This window comes from Odocoileus virginianus, chromosome 7 (assembly GCF_023699985.2).
Source record: "Odocoileus virginianus isolate 20LAN1187 ecotype Illinois chromosome 7, Ovbor_1.2, whole genome shotgun sequence".
Classification (NCBI taxonomy): Eukaryota; Metazoa; Chordata; class Mammalia; order Artiodactyla; family Cervidae; genus Odocoileus; species Odocoileus virginianus.
The window spans coordinates 1486615-1505141 of NC_069680.1; the positions used below are offsets into that span (position 1 = coordinate 1486615).

At 39.2% G+C, this 18527-nt stretch overlaps 1 protein-coding gene across 7 annotated transcripts in view; it reads left to right on the plus strand.

The window, feature by feature from the left end:
• Positions 1–667: 667 nt before the first annotated feature.
• Positions 668–18527, plus strand: part of LCOR (ligand dependent nuclear receptor corepressor) — a 130309-nt gene continuing 112449 nt past the window's right edge. For 2 of the 7 annotated variants that reach the window (XM_070469956.1, XM_070469964.1), the window contains exons 1-2: positions 1213–1505; positions 1790–1863. In XM_070469956.1, the coding sequence (XP_070326057.1) occupies positions 1420–1505; positions 1790–1863 (160 nt within the window). In that variant the 5' untranslated portion in view covers positions 1213–1419. Of the gene's footprint in view, positions 762–1212; positions 1506–1789; positions 1864–2151; positions 2217–18527 lie in introns of those variants that run through there. The other 5 variants (XM_070469959.1, XM_070469958.1, XM_070469960.1 and 2 more) reach the window with 5 other exon arrangements.

Sequence of the window (18527 nt, forward strand, 5' to 3'; positions counted from 1 at the left end):
TGAATACACCAACTTTAGAATTTTGCCCGTGATCGGCCTTTCTGATAGTTTTCAAAATTTAAGACGTTTGATTCCAAGTTTTTACTGGGTTTACGAATGCCGGCTGCTTTTCAATAACCTAATAAAATGCATGCTTCTCACCTTTGGAAACTTTAGGGCTCAGTGCCTTCACGGGCATCCGGGCATTTATTCTTAATACAGCTTCTTAAACAGGCTCCTCGGAGGAGCAGTTTCGACCTAGAAGTTCAGAGAAGCAGTTACACAGAACTTGCAACAGTTGGTGTCGGGCGATAGGCAGGTTGAAAATGATAAACAGGGTTGACTTAAGAAACAAAAAGCACCGGGAAGGGAAAAGCAGGGACAGCCGTGGCCTTGGGGGACGGCGCGAGGCTCGTGGGGCCGAGCTCCGGACGTGGGAAGCTACAGACGGCAGAGAAGCAAGCACCGCAAAGACGGTCGCGCGGCGCCGTGTGCGGGAAGGGCGCGCGCCCAAGCCGCCCCCGGGTCCACGTCGGGGCCACAGCGAGGTGAGGCCGGCCCTGCCCCCGCACCGCCCCCGGCGGGAGGCGCGACGCCCGGGCCGCGGGTGCGTGCGCGGCCCCGGGCGACGCGGCTGGGCGTGCGCGGGGCCGCGGCGGAGGCAGGGCCGGGCGGGCGGCAGAAGATGGCGAGGGTGTGTAGGCGGCAGCAATGCTCCGTTGAGAGACGCGGCTTTCGGCAAGAACTGGACTCGTGGCGCCACAAGCTCATTCACTGTGTAGGTGAGACCCTCTCCCGGCAGCCTTCGGCCTTTGGGCCGCCCCGCTGCCGGCCGCCCCGGAGGAGGGAGGGAGGGAGGGAGCCGGGACAGAGCAATTGCTGCTCCGGCCCGCCCGCCCTCTTTGGCTTGGGCGTCCCCCTCCCCCACCCCCCGGAGTGCGGGCGCGCGCGACCTCCGGGCGGGCTCTCCCGGCTCGGGCTCGAGCGCGCGCTCCGGCCCATCCCCTTCGCGCGCCCTTCGCGGGGCGGGCTCTCCGGCGGGAGCGCGTGCCCCTCCTGTCCTCTCTCTCCCTTCCTTCCTCCCTCCCAGCCCGGCGGCCCGGCGCCGCCGCCGGCTTATTGTGGAGACTCGCCCCGCGCCGCTGCCACTGGAGTGGGAGCGGCGCAGCCGCTGGTCCCGCAAAGCCGAGCGCGGGAGCCGTGGGCGTGCTGGGCCGCGGCTCGGCCTCCTGCTCCGCTCTGGCCGGCGCCTTCCGCGTCCCACGCAGCCCCTCCCCCACGCGCGGCAGCGGCGCGCGCCCCTGTCCCCGCGTGCACGGGCGGCGGGCGGGCGGGCGCCCGGCGCTCGGGCGTGTGCGAGGCGTGAGGTGGAGATGGGGGCGGAGGGAACCGGAGCTGTCACAGGCCCCGGGTCCGCCTGACCGAGCCAAGTGGGGTGTCATGGCCGCGGGGGGCAGCGGCTGCACTTCCTCTGCGGGCGGCGGCGGCGGCAGCGGCCGGGGAGTTAATCCTCGACGCTCGGGTCGGTGTGTGTGTGTATTTCTGTTCGGTGTGTGCGCGGCGGGTGGAAGGGGGGTGGGACCGGGTGCGACCGGGAAGCCGGAGCAGTGGTCTTGTCCGCTCCTGGGAGATTTTCCACAGCCGCCGCCTGGCCGAGCGCCTTGTCCGCCGCCCGCCTCCCGGACCTCGGGCCGCCCCGGGTGGCTTTTCCCCGCGGGCAGAGGGAGCGTGGACGGGGCCGCCCCGGGAGGGGCCGGGCGCGGAGCAGCGCCTCTCACACTGTGTGTTTTGTCTGTTTTTCTCTCCCAAGGTCCCGTTTCCCTCTGTGCGGCGGCCGGCGGGACCATAAGGGCTTAACTCATATATTTAACCCCCCTCCAAAAAGTAAGTGGCCCGTGTGGTGTCTCCGCTCCGCCCGCCGCCCCCTAGCCCCGGTGCGTCCAGTGTCTGACTCTCCTGTCCCCCAGCATTGTTATTTCCCCATCTTTGCTTCGGTGCTGCTGATGTGTGGGGAAATGCTGCCTCGTCGTTCTCCGTCCCCCACGCCCAGTCCTCGGGGAGACCCAGAATTCGAACCCCCACCCCTCCGTGGGGAATAATCTTGGTCTTCCCAACAGAATCTAGGAGATTCTATCCGTTCGCTTGGGCCCCTCATCCCCTCCTTCCCGACAGGGTTTCGTTGGAAGGAATTATGCAAATCCTGCTTTCTGGTGTCCATTCAGCGGCAATTTCATGCGGTGAGAAGTTCTCTTTGTTGTGCGAGGGGGAGAACAGACACTGATTTAATAGACATATCTGTTGGGGGGAAGGGTGGAGGGGGGTGTGGAGAAGCTCAGTTTGGAAGAATTACAGCACTTGGTTAGCTCAATGTCTTTGTGTTTGAGCTTTCTGGCTTGACAGGAGGGTATGCCCTTTACAACGTCCCACAAGGGGTATTTTCTGTAACAGATTGAAAAACAAAACTGAAACTTCAAACAAGTGAAAAATGAGCTAACTTTTAGTTAGAGAATATAAACCTTTCCATTTCTACGGCGTTTCATTATGAAAATGTATGTGAATTTTGTTTAGGATTTAGACTGTAATCAAAATTAATATAGGCAACAATGCTCTAAGGTATCTGGTATCACTTTGGTTGTCCACAGGTTAAAAGTGACATTTTAAAACATATACTTGTGTGAGTAGTAAAGGTATAAATCCATTTTTTGGCGTAATTTGTGTTGTGGCTATATTTAAAATTTTCGCTACTACTAATCCAAGCTCTGTTCTTCAGGAATCAGCCTTTTGGTTATCAGTTATCATTTACTCTGCTCTGTCTCTGCTGGTTTTATTCTTTGAAGTCTATCTTACATTTCCTAAAATGTAACATCAGCTTTAGCACTTTGAAAATTATGTATTATTTGTAACTGTCATATGAGAGACCTTATAAGGCATGTAGAGGTTTTGAGAAACATGAAATTAATGAGTTTTCAGAATTGTGAGTTAATACAGAATCCTGTTATTATTTTGAAGAATTTTTAGTTCTTTTATTTCTTTCACTTTAAAAATTTTTTTTTCAGAAGGACTTTTTAGTTTTTAAAAGATTATGAAATTGACAATTATAACACTAAGATTTCTTAAATTACCGTTGCTTTGGTTTAGATGGTTGTTTATCTTATTGTTTGCTTAGAGTTCTTCCTTCTTGCTTCAGCCCCCCCCCCTTTAAATCAGTCATTGCTTAGTGTTAACGGTGAGTTACTGCTGCTTGACAAAGTGTTTTTATTTTTTATTTTTCTCCCTAATAAAATCCTGTAAATACCTGAGTTGAATGTCAAATTTTAGATTCATTTTTTGAGGGAGGATTTTAATCTGGTTATCAGTTTTCCTTAAAAGCATTTTTTTAACTCTAAATCTCCACTTTCAAGGTAGTAAAGTTCAGGAGATTATAGAGTCCAGAGTGCAGATCAGTATTTTAATCTGAGGAGTAATACATAGTTGATAGTATCCCAATTAAAATCAGTTGGGTCTCATATTTTCTTTTTTATTGTATGTAATTTTGTTCTTTAAGAAAACAGTTCTATGTAAATTGTAGTGTTAACTTTCTATGAGTAAGAGAGGTGGCAGTGATCCTTATTTATATACAATCCCAAAGGCAACTCTGTCACTAGCAAATGTAATAATTCCTCTTTTATTTTAATGGGATTGGTTCTGAACAGTTAATCCTCTATTTGATTCTCTTGACTGGTTATCTTAATACTTTAGGGTCATTGGTTTCTAGATGATATTTAATTTATAGCAGTCTTTGGATTACAAGTGAATTCTCACTCATTTCCAAAGTTTAATACTCACCCTCCCCCCACTTTTTTTGGAAAGAGGTGAGGGTCATGACTGTGGAGGTGGAAGTGGAGGTGTTGGTGTTTCTGTTATTAAGTTTTAGTTGAATTGGAGTTAGCAGGTTCAGACAGTGATGATGATCAAGATGGATATTTGGTAGCCAGTTGATTATTGAGTCCTCAGGGACTAGAATGAGCTTCCATTCTGGGGAGATCGAGGTTCTCTCTGCTGCGTGATGTGATGTAACTTATTGTTTGGCTGCTCCTCATCCTTGGTATATTCTCAAAAAACTCTTCCCAATCTAGGCAAAGTTGTGATAATTTCAGCTTAGCTCTGGCTTGCTGGAAAAAGGATAGCTGGATGAGTCTCTGACTTAACAGAGTTATTTTAAATTGCTCTGATTCCCTCAAATATGCTTATAGCTGGAGCAGTTATAGGAAGCATCTGAATAATGCCATTTTTTTTAGCCTTATGGAGTTACACAGAATGGCATGGAATCTCTTCTAGAGTGAAAATTAGGTATTTAATGTCTGTGGGAACTTGCCTCTTTTGAGTATTTGCCTAATTGCTTCGCTGCTTGTACTAGTACTGTTTTTAGGAGCAGAAGGCAGTTAAGTTGAGTACAAACTTTATTTAAAAATTTATTAAGCGTATGTGTTGTATATCAGGCACTGTGAGAAAACAAAGATGTTGGGGAAGTTGCCTTAACCTTGAAGAACTATTTAGTCATTAGACAAAATATAGTGTATTCAGGGCAAGGCAAAATGTGCCATAGGATAGATGCAAGCAAGTTCTGGGGGCATTTAGAAGTGAAAAAAATTGCCTGGGATGATGAAGGAAGGCTTCATGAGGAAGGTGGTGGATTTTTGCTTCATTTTGATGAAAATGGAAAAGGTGTTCCTGTCATGTGAAACAAGCAGAAATATAAAAGGACTGGAATGAGTTATCTGTTTAAACTTCAGTCTGTGTTTCATGTAGGGGGTGTATAGGTTATAGGTTTGCAGATATAAATTGTTGGATTTTCTAGTGCAGGTTAAAAAGTGGTCTCTTTGTTAGGCTAGTTGGGGTGTGCAACTCACTTCTCTCCTTAGCTCAGGGGAAGATTGTTTCCTTTATTTAAGGATTCCATTGTAAAACTCTACAATAATATTAGTTGTTTTTTAACTCAGCTTGGCAGAGACAATATTGTCATTCACAGCAATGTGTCTTCTAAGTAAGCTCACTCATTTGGAAGCTGTACTTTTGCACAAAATTCATTTTTGGCTTTCCCTAAAATCAGTGGCATATTCATTCTTAAAGTACACTTAGTATTGGCAAATTTTCATCCTTTATAGGTTGTATTTGGTATTTGGAAACAGTAAAAGAATATTTTCTGTAGGAAATAAAGGTATATATAAAATAATGAGATTTTTTTTCCCCTCTGCTTTGCAGACTGGCTCAGAAAGCTCAGCAGAGAGGCTTTGGTGTGCTTCTGAACTTCTCTTTTGATTCTTATTTCCTTTGTGTCCACCCTTCTACTGAATGGAATCTGGATATTGGGTAGATGTGAATAAAGAAAGCTGTTACTTTTTGTAGTTTCAAGTTAAAGACTTATTAGTCACTACCCTCCAAATTATCTTTACTTCATTTGCAAATACTTTTAAAAATCTTTTTCATGTTTCTTACACTTGCACATTGCTTTTGGGATAATCCCAGTGTGAACCATTTGCTAACTTTATTGACTGTCTCTTGTTTGCAAGAAGTATCCCAAGTCCAGTGGTCCATACCCTGAATTTAATTTTTTTCTTTTTAAAATTGAGATATAGCTTATGTACTATGAAAATTCACTCAATGTATACAGTTCAGTGGTTTTTAGTTTTTTGAGAAGGTTGTGCACATATCACTAATTGTCTTAATACTTTCATATCCAAAAAAAGAAACTGAAACTCTAAACTAGTTAGAAGTCATTTCGCATTTCTACTATGACCCAGTCCTTGGCAATCTATTTACCTATTCTAGGCAATTCACATAAATGTAATATTATAATATGTGGCCTTTTTGTGTCTGGCTTCTTGTTTTCAGAATGCATCCGTGTTGTAGCATATATCAGCACTTCTTTTTTTTTTTATATCAGCACTTCTTTGCTTTTTACAGTTAAATATTATTGCATTGTATGGACATACTATATTTTGTATATCCATCAGTTGTGAAACAGTTGTTTCTACTTTTTGCCTCTTAAGAATAAGCTGCTGTGAACGTTAGCAACATTATTTGTGTGGACATTCGTTTTCACTTTTTTTTCAGTATGTACTTCAGAGTGAACTTGTTGGGTCATACATGTAACTGTTGTAACTTTGAGGAAGTGCCAGACTTTTCTTAAGCAACTGAAGTATTTTACATTCCCATCAGCAGTATAGGATGATTTCAGTTTCTCCATAATCTTGCCAACATTTGTTACTGTCTGTCTTTTTGGTTATAATCATCCTAGTGGGTAGGTATGCAGTGGTATCCATTTGTGGTTTTGATTTGCGTTTCTCTAATGACAGTTGATGTTGAATGTCTTTTCATGTGCTTGTTAGCCATTTGTTATTTTTTTTGGACAAATATCTGTTCAGATCCTTGTTTAGTTGCTCAGTTGTGTCTGGCTCTTTGCTATCACAGGGACTATAGCCCGCCAGGCTTCTCTGTCCATGGAGTTTTCCAGGCAAGAATACTGAAGTGGCTTGCCATTCCTCTCTCTTCAGGATCTTCCCAGCTCAGGGTTCAAACCCAGGTCTCTTGCATTGCAGGAGATTCTTTACCATTTTAGCCATCAGGGAAGCTTGCTACTATCTAATTTCATATAATTAAGTAGATTCAGTAATTAAGTAAACAGAAAATAAGCAAAAATTTAGCAGACTTCAGCAACACCATGAAACTGTTTGACTCCATCCACCCCAACTTCAGAATATACCTTCTTCTTAGGAGCACACGGAACATTTACTGAGACTAATCATACTCTGGGCCATAAAACAAGTCTCAGGAAATTTAAAGGGCTGAAATCATACAACATGTTCTCTGACTACTGTAGAATTAAGTTGGAAATCAACAACAGAAAGGTCTATAGAAAAGCTAATTTTTGAAAACAAAATAACATACTTCTAAATAACCCATGGTCAAAGAAATCAAAAGAGAATTTAGAAAACACTTTGAACTTAATCAAAGTGAAAATACAGTGTAATAATCTTTGTGGGAAAACCGCCACAACTATAAGATAATAAATTTCTGTTGTTTAAGCCACCTAGTCTTGTGGTATTTTATTATGGCAAACCTGGCAAACTAATAACAAGCCCCAAATTGGAAATAGCCTGAATGTCCATGCTGCGCCATGCTGCTCTCCAGGCAAGAATACTGGAGTGGGTTGTCAATTTCTGCTCCAGGGGATCTTCCCAGCCCAGGCATCAAACATGAGTCTCCTGCATTGGCAGGCGGATTCTTTTTACCACTGAGCCACCAAGTTGAGTTGTTTGTCTTTATATTGTTGAGTTGTAAGGGTGTATTCTGGATATGAGACGAACATCAGTATTGCAAACTTTTTTTTCTCATCGTACCCTCAGTTTGATAATAATTAGAAGATAATCTGTAGCATACCTTGTGAAGGAAATAATGGATATAGTAGCAGTGATCTGAGCGAACCAGAGTTTCTCAGGAAAGTCTTCCTTAAACATCCTCTCCTAGGAACTATTAAAATTGTTCTTTGATGTTTTATATAACGTAGATATAGTTTGCTATCGAGATCATCTATGTTTTTGCCTTTTTTAGTGAGTGTTCATATTTAAAGTTCAGATAATGTGGTAAACCATGTTATTTGAATCTCTCGTGTGCCTGAGTTTTGGATAGTACATAACCAAGCTTTGGGTGGAGAAGGATGTCTTTTCTCTATATAGACATTTTGTCTGACTCTGTTCTATGTCTAGTGTTCATAGTGTTACTGTCTTATAAAAATCTGCCTCTTATATTTTATTTTATTTTTTTTGGAAACCTACTTTATATTATTGTCTTAATTTAGAAACTTAAAGTGCTAAAGATGGGCATTAAAAACTTGGTCAGTTGGGAAACACTGAGTAATAACTTTGAAGTAATAACGGGGATTTCCCTAGGATAAATGCTTCCTTTTTATCCACAGAAATAATTTTATGATATTTTAATTTTTGAAGTAGTTACTAACTTCTCAGGTAAAAGTAAAACACAGAACTGAACTTTTTCATAGGCAGATTTTTTAACTTAATTTGCTTCAATTGCTGTATGAAATTATATAGTAGTTTTCTACCTCTGTTAATGGTGATACACATCATGACTGACTTTTTGGGTTAGAAGATGTGAACATCAGTATTACTTCCCATGAGAATTATTACTGGAAAGACTGCTGTATGATGAGCATTTTCAGTCTGAATATTAGATAGTCTGGACTATTGTTTGGTTTTATGATTAGTTTATTTTATCATTATTATTAAATGATTATTATTTATTTTTATTAGTTGACTTTTTAGAGATTTCCAGAGGGTACAGTCATGTTTTCCCTCTCCTAAACTCCCAATATAAAGGGGAAGAACAACTAATTTTAAAAGGGTCCACAGGTTGTGTTTTGCTTGGTAAAAGAAAATCCCACATCTGAAAATGTTAATTTACTGTAAAAAATGTTATTTTGTGTTACAATGTAATTCATCTAGGCTTAGAAGAGGACAGACAACAAAGGATATCCAGGTGATCCCCAGTCTTAAGGTCGGTGAACCTTCTGCATGGACCAGCTTAGTTTACAGGACAATTTGAAGTTTGTAACAAATACCTTATATTAACAGGATGTGGGTACCTGGTCTTGTCTTCTGTTAATATCCTTCCCACAGACCTCAGATGGGGACAGAGCGGTGAACAGGGTAAAGACAATTGAGGTCAAGATTCAGGGGTTTTAGATTTTGGTCAAATGCTTCTTCAGTTCTAACTTTTTGACTGTGGCTTAGACTTGGTACTTGGCAGTAAGTGTTTCAGAATGTGTGATGGCAGGGAAAGTTGCTGAGTAGCAGATAATTGCTGAGATGAGGAAGGAGCAGTTTGACAGGTTTTTAAATGTACACGATTTTTTTTTTTTTTAATTTATTTTTTTTTTTAATTTATTTTTATTAGTTGGAGGCTAATTACATCATTACAGTAGTTTTTGTTATACATTGAAATGAATTAGCCATGGATTTACATGTATTCCCCATCCCGATCCCCCCTCCTACCTCCCTCTCTACCCGCTCCCTCTGGGTCTTCCCAGTGCACCAGGCCCGAGCACTTGTCTCATGCACCCAACCTGGGCTGGTGATCTGTTTCACCCTAGATAATACACATATTTTGATGCTGTTCTTTCGAAACATCCCACCCTCGCCTTCTCCCACAGAGTCCAAAAGTCCGTTCTATACATCTGAGTCTCTTTTTCTGTTTTGCATGTAGGGTTATCATTACCATCTTTCTAAAGTCCATATATATGTGTTAGTATACTGTAATGGTCTTTATCTTTCTGGCTTACTTCGCTCTGTATAATGGGCTCCAGTTTCACCCATCTCATTAGAACTGATTCAAATGAATTCTTTTTAATGGCTGAGTAATATTCCATGGTGTATATGTACCACAGCTTCCTCATCCATTCATCTGCTGATGGGCATCTGGGTTGCTTCCATGTCCTGGCTATTATAAACAGTGCTGCGATGAACATTGGGGTGCACGTGTCTCTTTCAGATCTGATAAATGTACACGATTTTGGTAATTCATGTGTCACCTGTCTTAGACTAATACTATATCAATAGATATGACAAAGGTAAATGAGAGAAATTCCCATCAAACTAAACTGGGAAGTTCCTTGCCTTCACTAAGAATAAAAAGCAAGAGGAACGTAAATGTTTGTGAACATGTGCCCATGTTGAAATGTGGCTTTTTAATTGCATGATTAATGATACAAATACTAATCTCATCATTTGTGTTAAGTGAATTTTCATTCAGCTAGTAAGGAAGCTGACAAAGTTTATCTTGTATAAATAGGCATTGATTTAACTTATTTGATCACAGTAAAATGATACTTTGATTAGGGTGAGCTAAGAAGTCCATAAATCTTTGGGAATAGTTATTGAAAAAAACCTTTAAGCTGCTGATTTTTCCATGAGTGTTTAATGTAATTAATATATTTTTAAAAATGGTTTGGTTAATACATGCCCTGTGTTCAGTGATCAGTGTGTTAAAATTTTCCTTGTTGTTTACCTATTGGAAACCTTACATTTTTAGTGGTATTTTTATAATACCTAATATGTTAGATACCCTATCTAGATCATGTTTTTATTCTGGAAAGAGGATACATCAGGGTGAAAACAATGAGATAGTATGGATTAGTTTTCTAACAATTTTTTTAGAGGTACTGAAATTTTGCTGTATACCTTTTTCAAAAGAAAAGCAGGTATGATTAAAGTGGTAGGGCTGTGTTCCATGTCAGACTTGTACAATCAATATTTATGTGTATATACATATATTTTTTATGGATAGCTTTTTACTGTGCAGTATTTACTGAAATAGATTTTGGCATGTTAAAATAGAGATATATAGAAAGTCAGATCCATATAGCCTCTTGTTAGCCCTTTTAAGACCCATGGCTTATGGCTACCAGTGTACATACATTCTTATCTAAAAGATAACAGTTCCCTTTGACCCCTTTCTCCTTAGACAAAGAACTTCCGTTTAATTTTTATATAACATATACACATCAAAGATTGTTATATTTTATTGGTGATAGACAAGGGTGAATTCATAAATAAAGATAAGAGCACTAGAATTTTCCACATTAAATGAGAATAAGTAGGAATTATCAGAAGCTGTAAACTTGTGTGGGATTTAATTTTTCTAAAAATACTTAGCCCACGTAGATGACAGATCAGCTTGAACAAGTTGTTTTGGTCAAGATTGTTAAACTATTAAGAAGATTGAATTATCCGTAGATTTTGATCTTTTAAAAGCAAGAGAATGTAAATTAATGGAGAATTCTGATATAATAACACTGATATTGTGATATTGTGGCAGAGAAAAAGAACCAGAGATGTTCACGACCCAGACAATTTTTGCTTTTTTTTTCCTCCTCTTCTTGAGAACTTAAACTTTTATTTTGGAAAAAGTGAGAGGTTCATTTTTGTTAACTGATTAATAAATATGTATGTATTTATGAAAATACTTGATAGGACTTATTTCTTAAAACTATATGAAAATGTCTGGGGCTTCCCAGATGACTCAGTGGGTAAAGAATCTGCCTGCAGTGTAGGAGAGGCAGGAGATGTGGGTTCGATCCCTGAATCAGGAAGATCCCCTGGAGGAGGGCATGGCAACCCACTCCAGTATTCTTGCCTGAGAATCCCATGGACAGAGAGGCCTGGCGGGCTACAGTTAATAACATTGCAAAGAGTTGGACATGACTGGAGTGACAGAGCATGCATGCGTGCAAATAATATCTAACATTGTGTTAGATATTCTTTAGATATGAGAAATCTGTATACAGGTCAAGAAGCAACAGTGAGAACTGGACATGGAACAACAGACTGGTTCCAAATAGGTAAAGGAGTATGTCAAGACTGTATATTGTCACCCTGATTATTTAACTTACATGCAGAGTACATCATGTGAAATGCCAGGCTCGATGAAGCACAAGCTGGAATCAAGATTGCCGGGAGAAATATCAGTAACGTCAGATACACAGATGACACCACCACCCTTATGGTAGAAAGTGAAGAACTAAAGAGCCTCTTGATGAAAGTGAAAGAGGAGAGTGAGAAAGTTGGCTTAAAACTCAGCATTCAGAAAACTAGGATCATGGCATCCAGCCCCATCACTTCATGGCAAATAGATGGGGAAACAATGGAAACAGTGAGAGACTATTTTTTGGGGCTCCAAAATCACTACAGATGGTGACTGCAGCCATGAAATTAAAAGACTGTTGCTTCTTGGAAGAAAAGCTATGACCAACCTATACAGCATATTAAAAAACAGAGATATTACTTTACCAACAAAGGTCCGTCTAGTCCAAGTTATGGTTTTTCCAGTAGTCATGTATGGATGTGAGAGTTGGACTCTAAAGAAAGCTGAGCACCGAAGAATTGATGCTTTTGAACTGTGGTATTGGAGAAGACTCTGAGAGTCTCTTGGAATGCACGGAGTTCAACCAGTCCATCCTAAAGGAAATCAGTCCTGAATATTCATTGGAAGGACTGATGCTGAAGCTGAAACTCCAATACTTTGGCCACCTGATGCAAAGAATTGACTCTTCCAATATTGATTGGAAAAGACCCTGATGCTGGGAAAGACTGAAGGCGGGAGGAGAAGGGGACAACAGATTAGATGGTTGGATGGCATCACTGACTCGATGGACGTTTGAGTAGGCTTTGGGAGTTGGTGATGGACAGGGAAGCCTGGCATGCTGCAGTCCGTGGGGTCACGAAGAATCGGACACCGACTGAGCAACTGAAATGAACTGAGATACTTTTTACCTAGAGAAAATCAGCTGATTTGAAGAATATGAGTGTATATCCAGTTAGAAGCAGAAAAAGTAAAAAGTAAAGGCTATATGAAGAAACAGGAAGGATCTGTTGTTAAATCATGCTGCCACTAATGTCTGGTTTCTGTGACTTGAGAAATATAAGCAGTGATAGTAATGATATTGTTGCTGTTATATATAGTTGGATTATGAAATAAGCCGCACACTTTAAAACTTGATGTTAAATGGATATTTGCTCTCAGATGTCGGAATACTCAGGAATTTCGTGTGTTTGGTACAATAATGTAGCCTAGGATTCTGCCAAGAATGTTCTTTCAGTAGTAACTTGCTTTTGCATGATGTAGCTTTTCATTCATTTTTCTTCCCGACTCTATATATCTTCATTTTCTTATACACATTTTTTTCTTCTTGTGCACATAACATAAATCGATTTATGTTTGGAATACATCAAATTAGAAGTAAACTGAAATAATTTAAAAAATAAATATGTGTGTGTATTTTAGTCTCAGGAAACAGACGTCTTCAGAAGCCCATGGAGCTAAGAAGGACTTTAGAAGTAGAAAAATGTTGGTCATAGTTAAGGGAATGAAATTAACTAGACAGGTTAGTGATAAAATACATTCATTAAGCTTTTTTTTTCAGTGAATATCTTTGGTTCTGTTTGCATCATTGTTAAGTTCATAAAACAACTTTATTTAGAGGTACCTGCAGGGAAATAGTTTTGTGTCTTCTCTGGCTTTTATCTGTTTATGAATTTAAAAAAAACTTAAGGGTACAGCCTTTCTTGAAGTTAAGCAATCCTTCTCTTTTTTTGAAGGTAATTTTTTAGTTTTTTTTTAAGTCAAATGATTCTTTAAATTCTTCAGTGCTTTACAATTTTTAGAAGTTTCATGTACCTGATTTCATATAATCCCATAGTAGCCTTTTTTAATTCCCCTAGTCCTATATTATCTCTTGGCTCTCTCCACTGATAACTGCTAGTTTGTTCTCTTTATCTGTGAATCTGCTTCTTCCTTGTTTTATTCACTAGTTTGCTGTATTTTTAGAGTCCACATATAAGTGGTATCATATGGTATTTGTATTTCTCTGTCTGACTTAGTTCATTTAGCATAATGCACAAGTCCATCCATGTTACTGCAAATGACAACATTTCATTCTTTTTTATGGCTGAGTAATATTCTTTTGTAGATGAATACTATATCTTCTTTATCCATTTATCTTTTGATGGACTTTTTTTAATTTTTACACCAGGTTATATGAAGACTATTTGAACTTTTTAATAGATAAGACACATGATGTTAAAAAATAACTTTTGGCGTGAATTAAATGCATTTCAAATATTACCCATATCTAGCTAACCCTTTAAAGATTGTATCTTGATAGATGGAAGAGATAATTAAATGTGCTCTGCATTCAGAAGTTTAATTCCTCTCAGTTCTCCAACTGTTAACCACATTCACAGGCCCATTTCTAAATACATTTTGAAAATACTTGAAAATATAATAAGAATAACAGACCCATTTTGGAAACATATATTAAAGCCATACTAAAACATGGCTTTGAGTCAGAGTCAGGCAGACTTGGGTACAAATTTATCTTCACACTTTACCAGCTATGAGATGTAGAGAGAAATTTTAGTTTATTCCTATAGTAAATACTGTGTAGGAAGGTTGTGACGATTGAGAAGGACGCAGAGCTTTGTCTTTGCTTAATAAATAATAGATGGCCTTAAACTTTCTGATCCATAAAATTTGCTCTTTGGATATATTCTGAAAATAATACAATTAAATTTCTTCTAAATATTTTTTTTGTAATAGAAGTGATCTCTCTGGATTTTAAGTTGCACTGTGTTTGGTCTCTCCAAAACGTTTGCATATTCTCAATTTCTCTGTAATGGTAGTAACGTGTGTCATTAACATTATTACATCTGTTGGTATATCCTACAGGATAGAATAGCAAAAACATTCTCAATTTTTGGTTTTTGCCAACTAACAGAGCTTCTCCATGTTTTTTCTAAGTTAAAAAAAAAAAAATATTATATTAGGTTAAACAGTAGTTGCATCTTGGTCAGTGGAATGGAGTGGGTAAAACCTCATGGCAGGAGTACTGGGTTCTGGCATAAGTATGACTACTACTGTATGATTTTTAAGCAAAAACATCACTTAATCTGTCTGTATCTTGGTTTCCTTATTTGTAAAATGAGAAGGTCTTGAAGAGCCTAATTATAGTGTTTTAAGAAAAATTACTGTGTTGAATTTTACTGTTGAATAGTTTGGAAACAGTTGACATGAAATCCATTCTGCTGCTGCTGCTAAGTCGCTTCAGTTGGAGTGAGTTGCCATTTCCTTCTCCAATGCATGGAAGTGAAAAGTGAAAGTGAAGTCGCTCAGTCATGTCCGACACTTAAGTGACCCCCCTGGACTGCAGCCTACCAGGCTCCTCTGTCCCTGGGATTTTCCAGGCAAGAGTACTGGAGTAGGTTGCCATTGCCTTCTCCGCATGAAATGAATTAGGAAATAGAATATTCATATTGTGTATAGCAGGGTAAGAGAGCTAAGCTAAATTATGTACTTAAAGCTGTTTGTCTTATAAAATGCTCAATAACGTACTTAAGGATGTTTGTCTTTGTATCGTTTAAGTACAAAGCAAGGTGTGTAAGGAATGGGCAGTAGCTCCTCAAACTCATGCAAAATAACATTGCTAACTTTTCTCACTAAGAATATTAGCTAAACACAAGATGAGAGAAACTTGGCTTCATTTAGCTAATAATAGCTATAATCTGCATTTCATATATAATAGTGTAAATGAATTTTCTTTTGTTTATTCTGTTTATTTTTTTAAGACTTTGCCCATTTGTACCACCCACCACCCTACCCCCTACTCCACCCCTACTCTTCACAATCACCAGTCTTCTCTCTGTGAGCTTGGTCAGTTGTCTGTTTGCTTGTTTGTTTAATTATTTCAGATCTAACAGAGCTTGTAGGGTATTTTTCTTTCTCTAACTTACTTCATGTAGCATGATGCCATGAATCCATCCATGTTTTCACAAATGGCAAGATTTCATTTTTTAAAAAATTATTATAATTGACTTTTGGTTCCACTGAGTCTTCATTGCACATGGGCTTTCTCTAGCTGTGGAGAGCAGGGTCTCCTCTCTAGTTGAGGGGCATGGGCTTCTCATTGTGGTGGCTTCCCTTACTGCGGAGCACAGGCTCTAGGGCATGCAGGCTTCAGTAGTTGTGGCTCAAGGGTTCAATAGTTGCAGCTCATGGGCTCTAGAGCACAGGTCCAGTAGTTGTACACGGGTCTAGTTGCTCCACAGCACGTGGAATCTTCCTGAACCAGGGCTCAAACCTGTGTCGCCTGCATTGGCAGGTGAATTCTTATCTACTGTAGCCCAGGAAGTCCAAGATTTCATTCCTTTTTGTGACTGAACAATATTTGTGTATGCCTCTATGTGTGTATGTATACACACACAGTTTTTTTTTTTTAATTCATTCATATATCAGTGGACGCTTAGGCTCTTTTCCATATCTTGAGAATTGTAAATAATGCTGCAGTGAACTGGCGGTGCATATTATTTTTTTGCTTTTTTGTGTGGCTTGTGGGATCTTAGTTCCCTGACCAGGAATCAAACCTGGGTCCTCAGCAGTGAAAGCACAGAGTCCTACTCATTGGACTGCCAGGGAATTCCTGACATACATCTTTTTGAATTAGCATTTTTCTTTGGAAAATACCCAGAAGTGGAATTGCTGGATCATATGGTAATTTTTTTTAAATTTTTTGAGGAACATTCATACTGGTTTCCACAGTGGCTGCACCAGTTTACTTTCTTACCAGTGGTACAGAATGGTTCCTTTTTTTTTATACATCCTTACTGACGTCTGTTATTTCTTGTCTTTTTGCTAATAGCCCTTCTGACAGATGTGAGGTGCTATCTTATTGTGATTTTGATTTGCATTTCCCTGATGCTTAATGGTGTAGAACATCTTTTGATGTCCAGCTGGCCATCTGTAATGTCTCGTTTGGAAAGATGTCTAATTCATATCTTCTGCCCATTCTTTAATCAAATTGTGGTGATTTGTTGTTGGTTTTTTGCTCTTGAGTTGTATGAGTTCCTTATAAATTTTGCATATTAATATGCTCTTATCATACATATCATTTGCAAATATTTTCTCCCATGTGTTGATCTGTTTCTACTTTTATGCCAATACTGTACTGTTTTAATTGCTCTAGCTTTGTACTCTAATTAGAAATCAGGAAATGTGATGCCTCCGGCTTTGTTCTTCCTCAAGATTACTTTGGCTCTTCGGGGTCTTTTTTGATTCAAATTTAGGATTGTTTGTTTATGCCTATGAAAAATGCTATTGGAACTTTTAAAACGGATTGCATTGAATCTGTATATTGCTAATTTCTCTACCTTAGAGTTTATTATTAATGTATAGAAACAGCTGATTTTTGTGTATTGATTTTGTATTCTGCAACTTTACTGAATATTTTTATTCTAACAGTTGTTTGATAGGAGTCTTTAGGGTTTTCAGTATCATGTCATCTGCAAATGGTGACAGTTTTACTTCTTCCTCTGCCATTTAGATGCCTTTTATTGCTTTTTCTTGCTTAATTCCTCTAACTGGGATTTTCTGTGTTGAATAAAAGTGATGAGAATGGGCATCCTTGTCTTGTTCCCAATCTTAGAAGCTTTCACCTTTCCCGTGTTGAGTATGATGTTACTTTTGGGCTTGTTGTATGTGGCCTCTTTTATGTTGAAGTACATTTCATCTACACTTGGTTTTTTGGTTTTTTTTTGTTTTGTTTTTATCATAAATGGATGTTAGATTTTGTCAGATGATTTTTTCTGCATTTGTTGAGATGAGCAGTTCAGTCAGTTCAGTTCAGTTGCTCAGTCGTGTCCAAACTCTTTGCAACCCCATGGACTGCAGCATGTTGGACTTCCCTGTCCAACACCAACTCCCAGAGCTGGTGTTGGACAGTTGAGATGATCATATGATTTTTATCCTTCATTTTGTTGATACTGGTATATCACATTAACTGATTGGTAGATGATGAACCATCTTTGTATCTCTGGAATAAACCCCCACTTGATCATGGTGTGCATTCTTATATAGTTGTATTTTAGTGTATTGTTGAATTCATGCTGACATTTCATTGAGGATTTTTGCATCTTTGTTCATCAGAAATATTGGCCTATAATTTCTTTCCTTGTGGAGTTCTTGTTTGCTTTTGGTATCAGAATATACTAGTTTTACAAGAAGAGTTTGGCAGAGTTCCCTCCTCTTCTGTTTTTGACATTTCAGAAGGATTGTTACTTATTCTTTGAATATTTGGTAGAATTCAGTTGTGAAGGTGTCTGGGCCTGAACTTTTGTTTGTTGAAAGGTTGTTGTTTTTTTTTTTTAATTACTGATTCAGTTTCCCTGTAGTATCCAGTCTGTGCAGATTTTATTTTCCATCATGGTTTCAGTGTTGGTAAGTTACACTTTTCTTGGGATTTGTCTGTCTTTTATAGGTTGTCCAATTTGTTGGTATGTAGTTGTTCATAGCAGTCTCTTAGAATCCTTGTATTTCTGTAGTATTGGTTGTAATATCTCCTCTTTGATTTCTGGTTTTATTTATTTGAGTCTTCTCTTTTTCTTTTGGTGTGTCTAGCTAGAGGTTTGTCAATTTTGAAAGATTACCTTTTGATCCACCTGTTGGTTTCATTGATCTTTTTTGTTGTCTTTTTAGTCTGTATTTAACTTATTTCTGCTGTAATCTTTGTTATTTCCTTTCTTCTGCTTGCTTTGAGCTTTGATTGTTCTTTTTCTAGTTCCTTGCATGTCAAGTTGGATGTTGTGAGACTTTTGTTTTTTGATGTTGGCATTTATTGCTATGAACTTCCCTCTTGAAACTGCTTTTGTAGCCAATTATTGTAATCTTAGTTTTTTGTTTTTTTGTTTTTCAGCCTTCCTGATAGCTTTCTAAGTAATTAATCCACTACTATTTCTAATGTATATTAGGTTTATTCTTTCATGTGTGTTCTTATTACTAATTAGCAGTCTTTCTTTTCAGCTTAAAGAAGTCCCTTTAACATTTCTTGTAGGGCCAGCTTAGTGGTGATAAACAATTTAACTTTTGCTTGTCTGGAAAATTCTTTCTCTCGCCTTCACTCTGAATAATAACTTTTCTGGGTAGAGTATTATTAATTGGAAGTTTTTTTC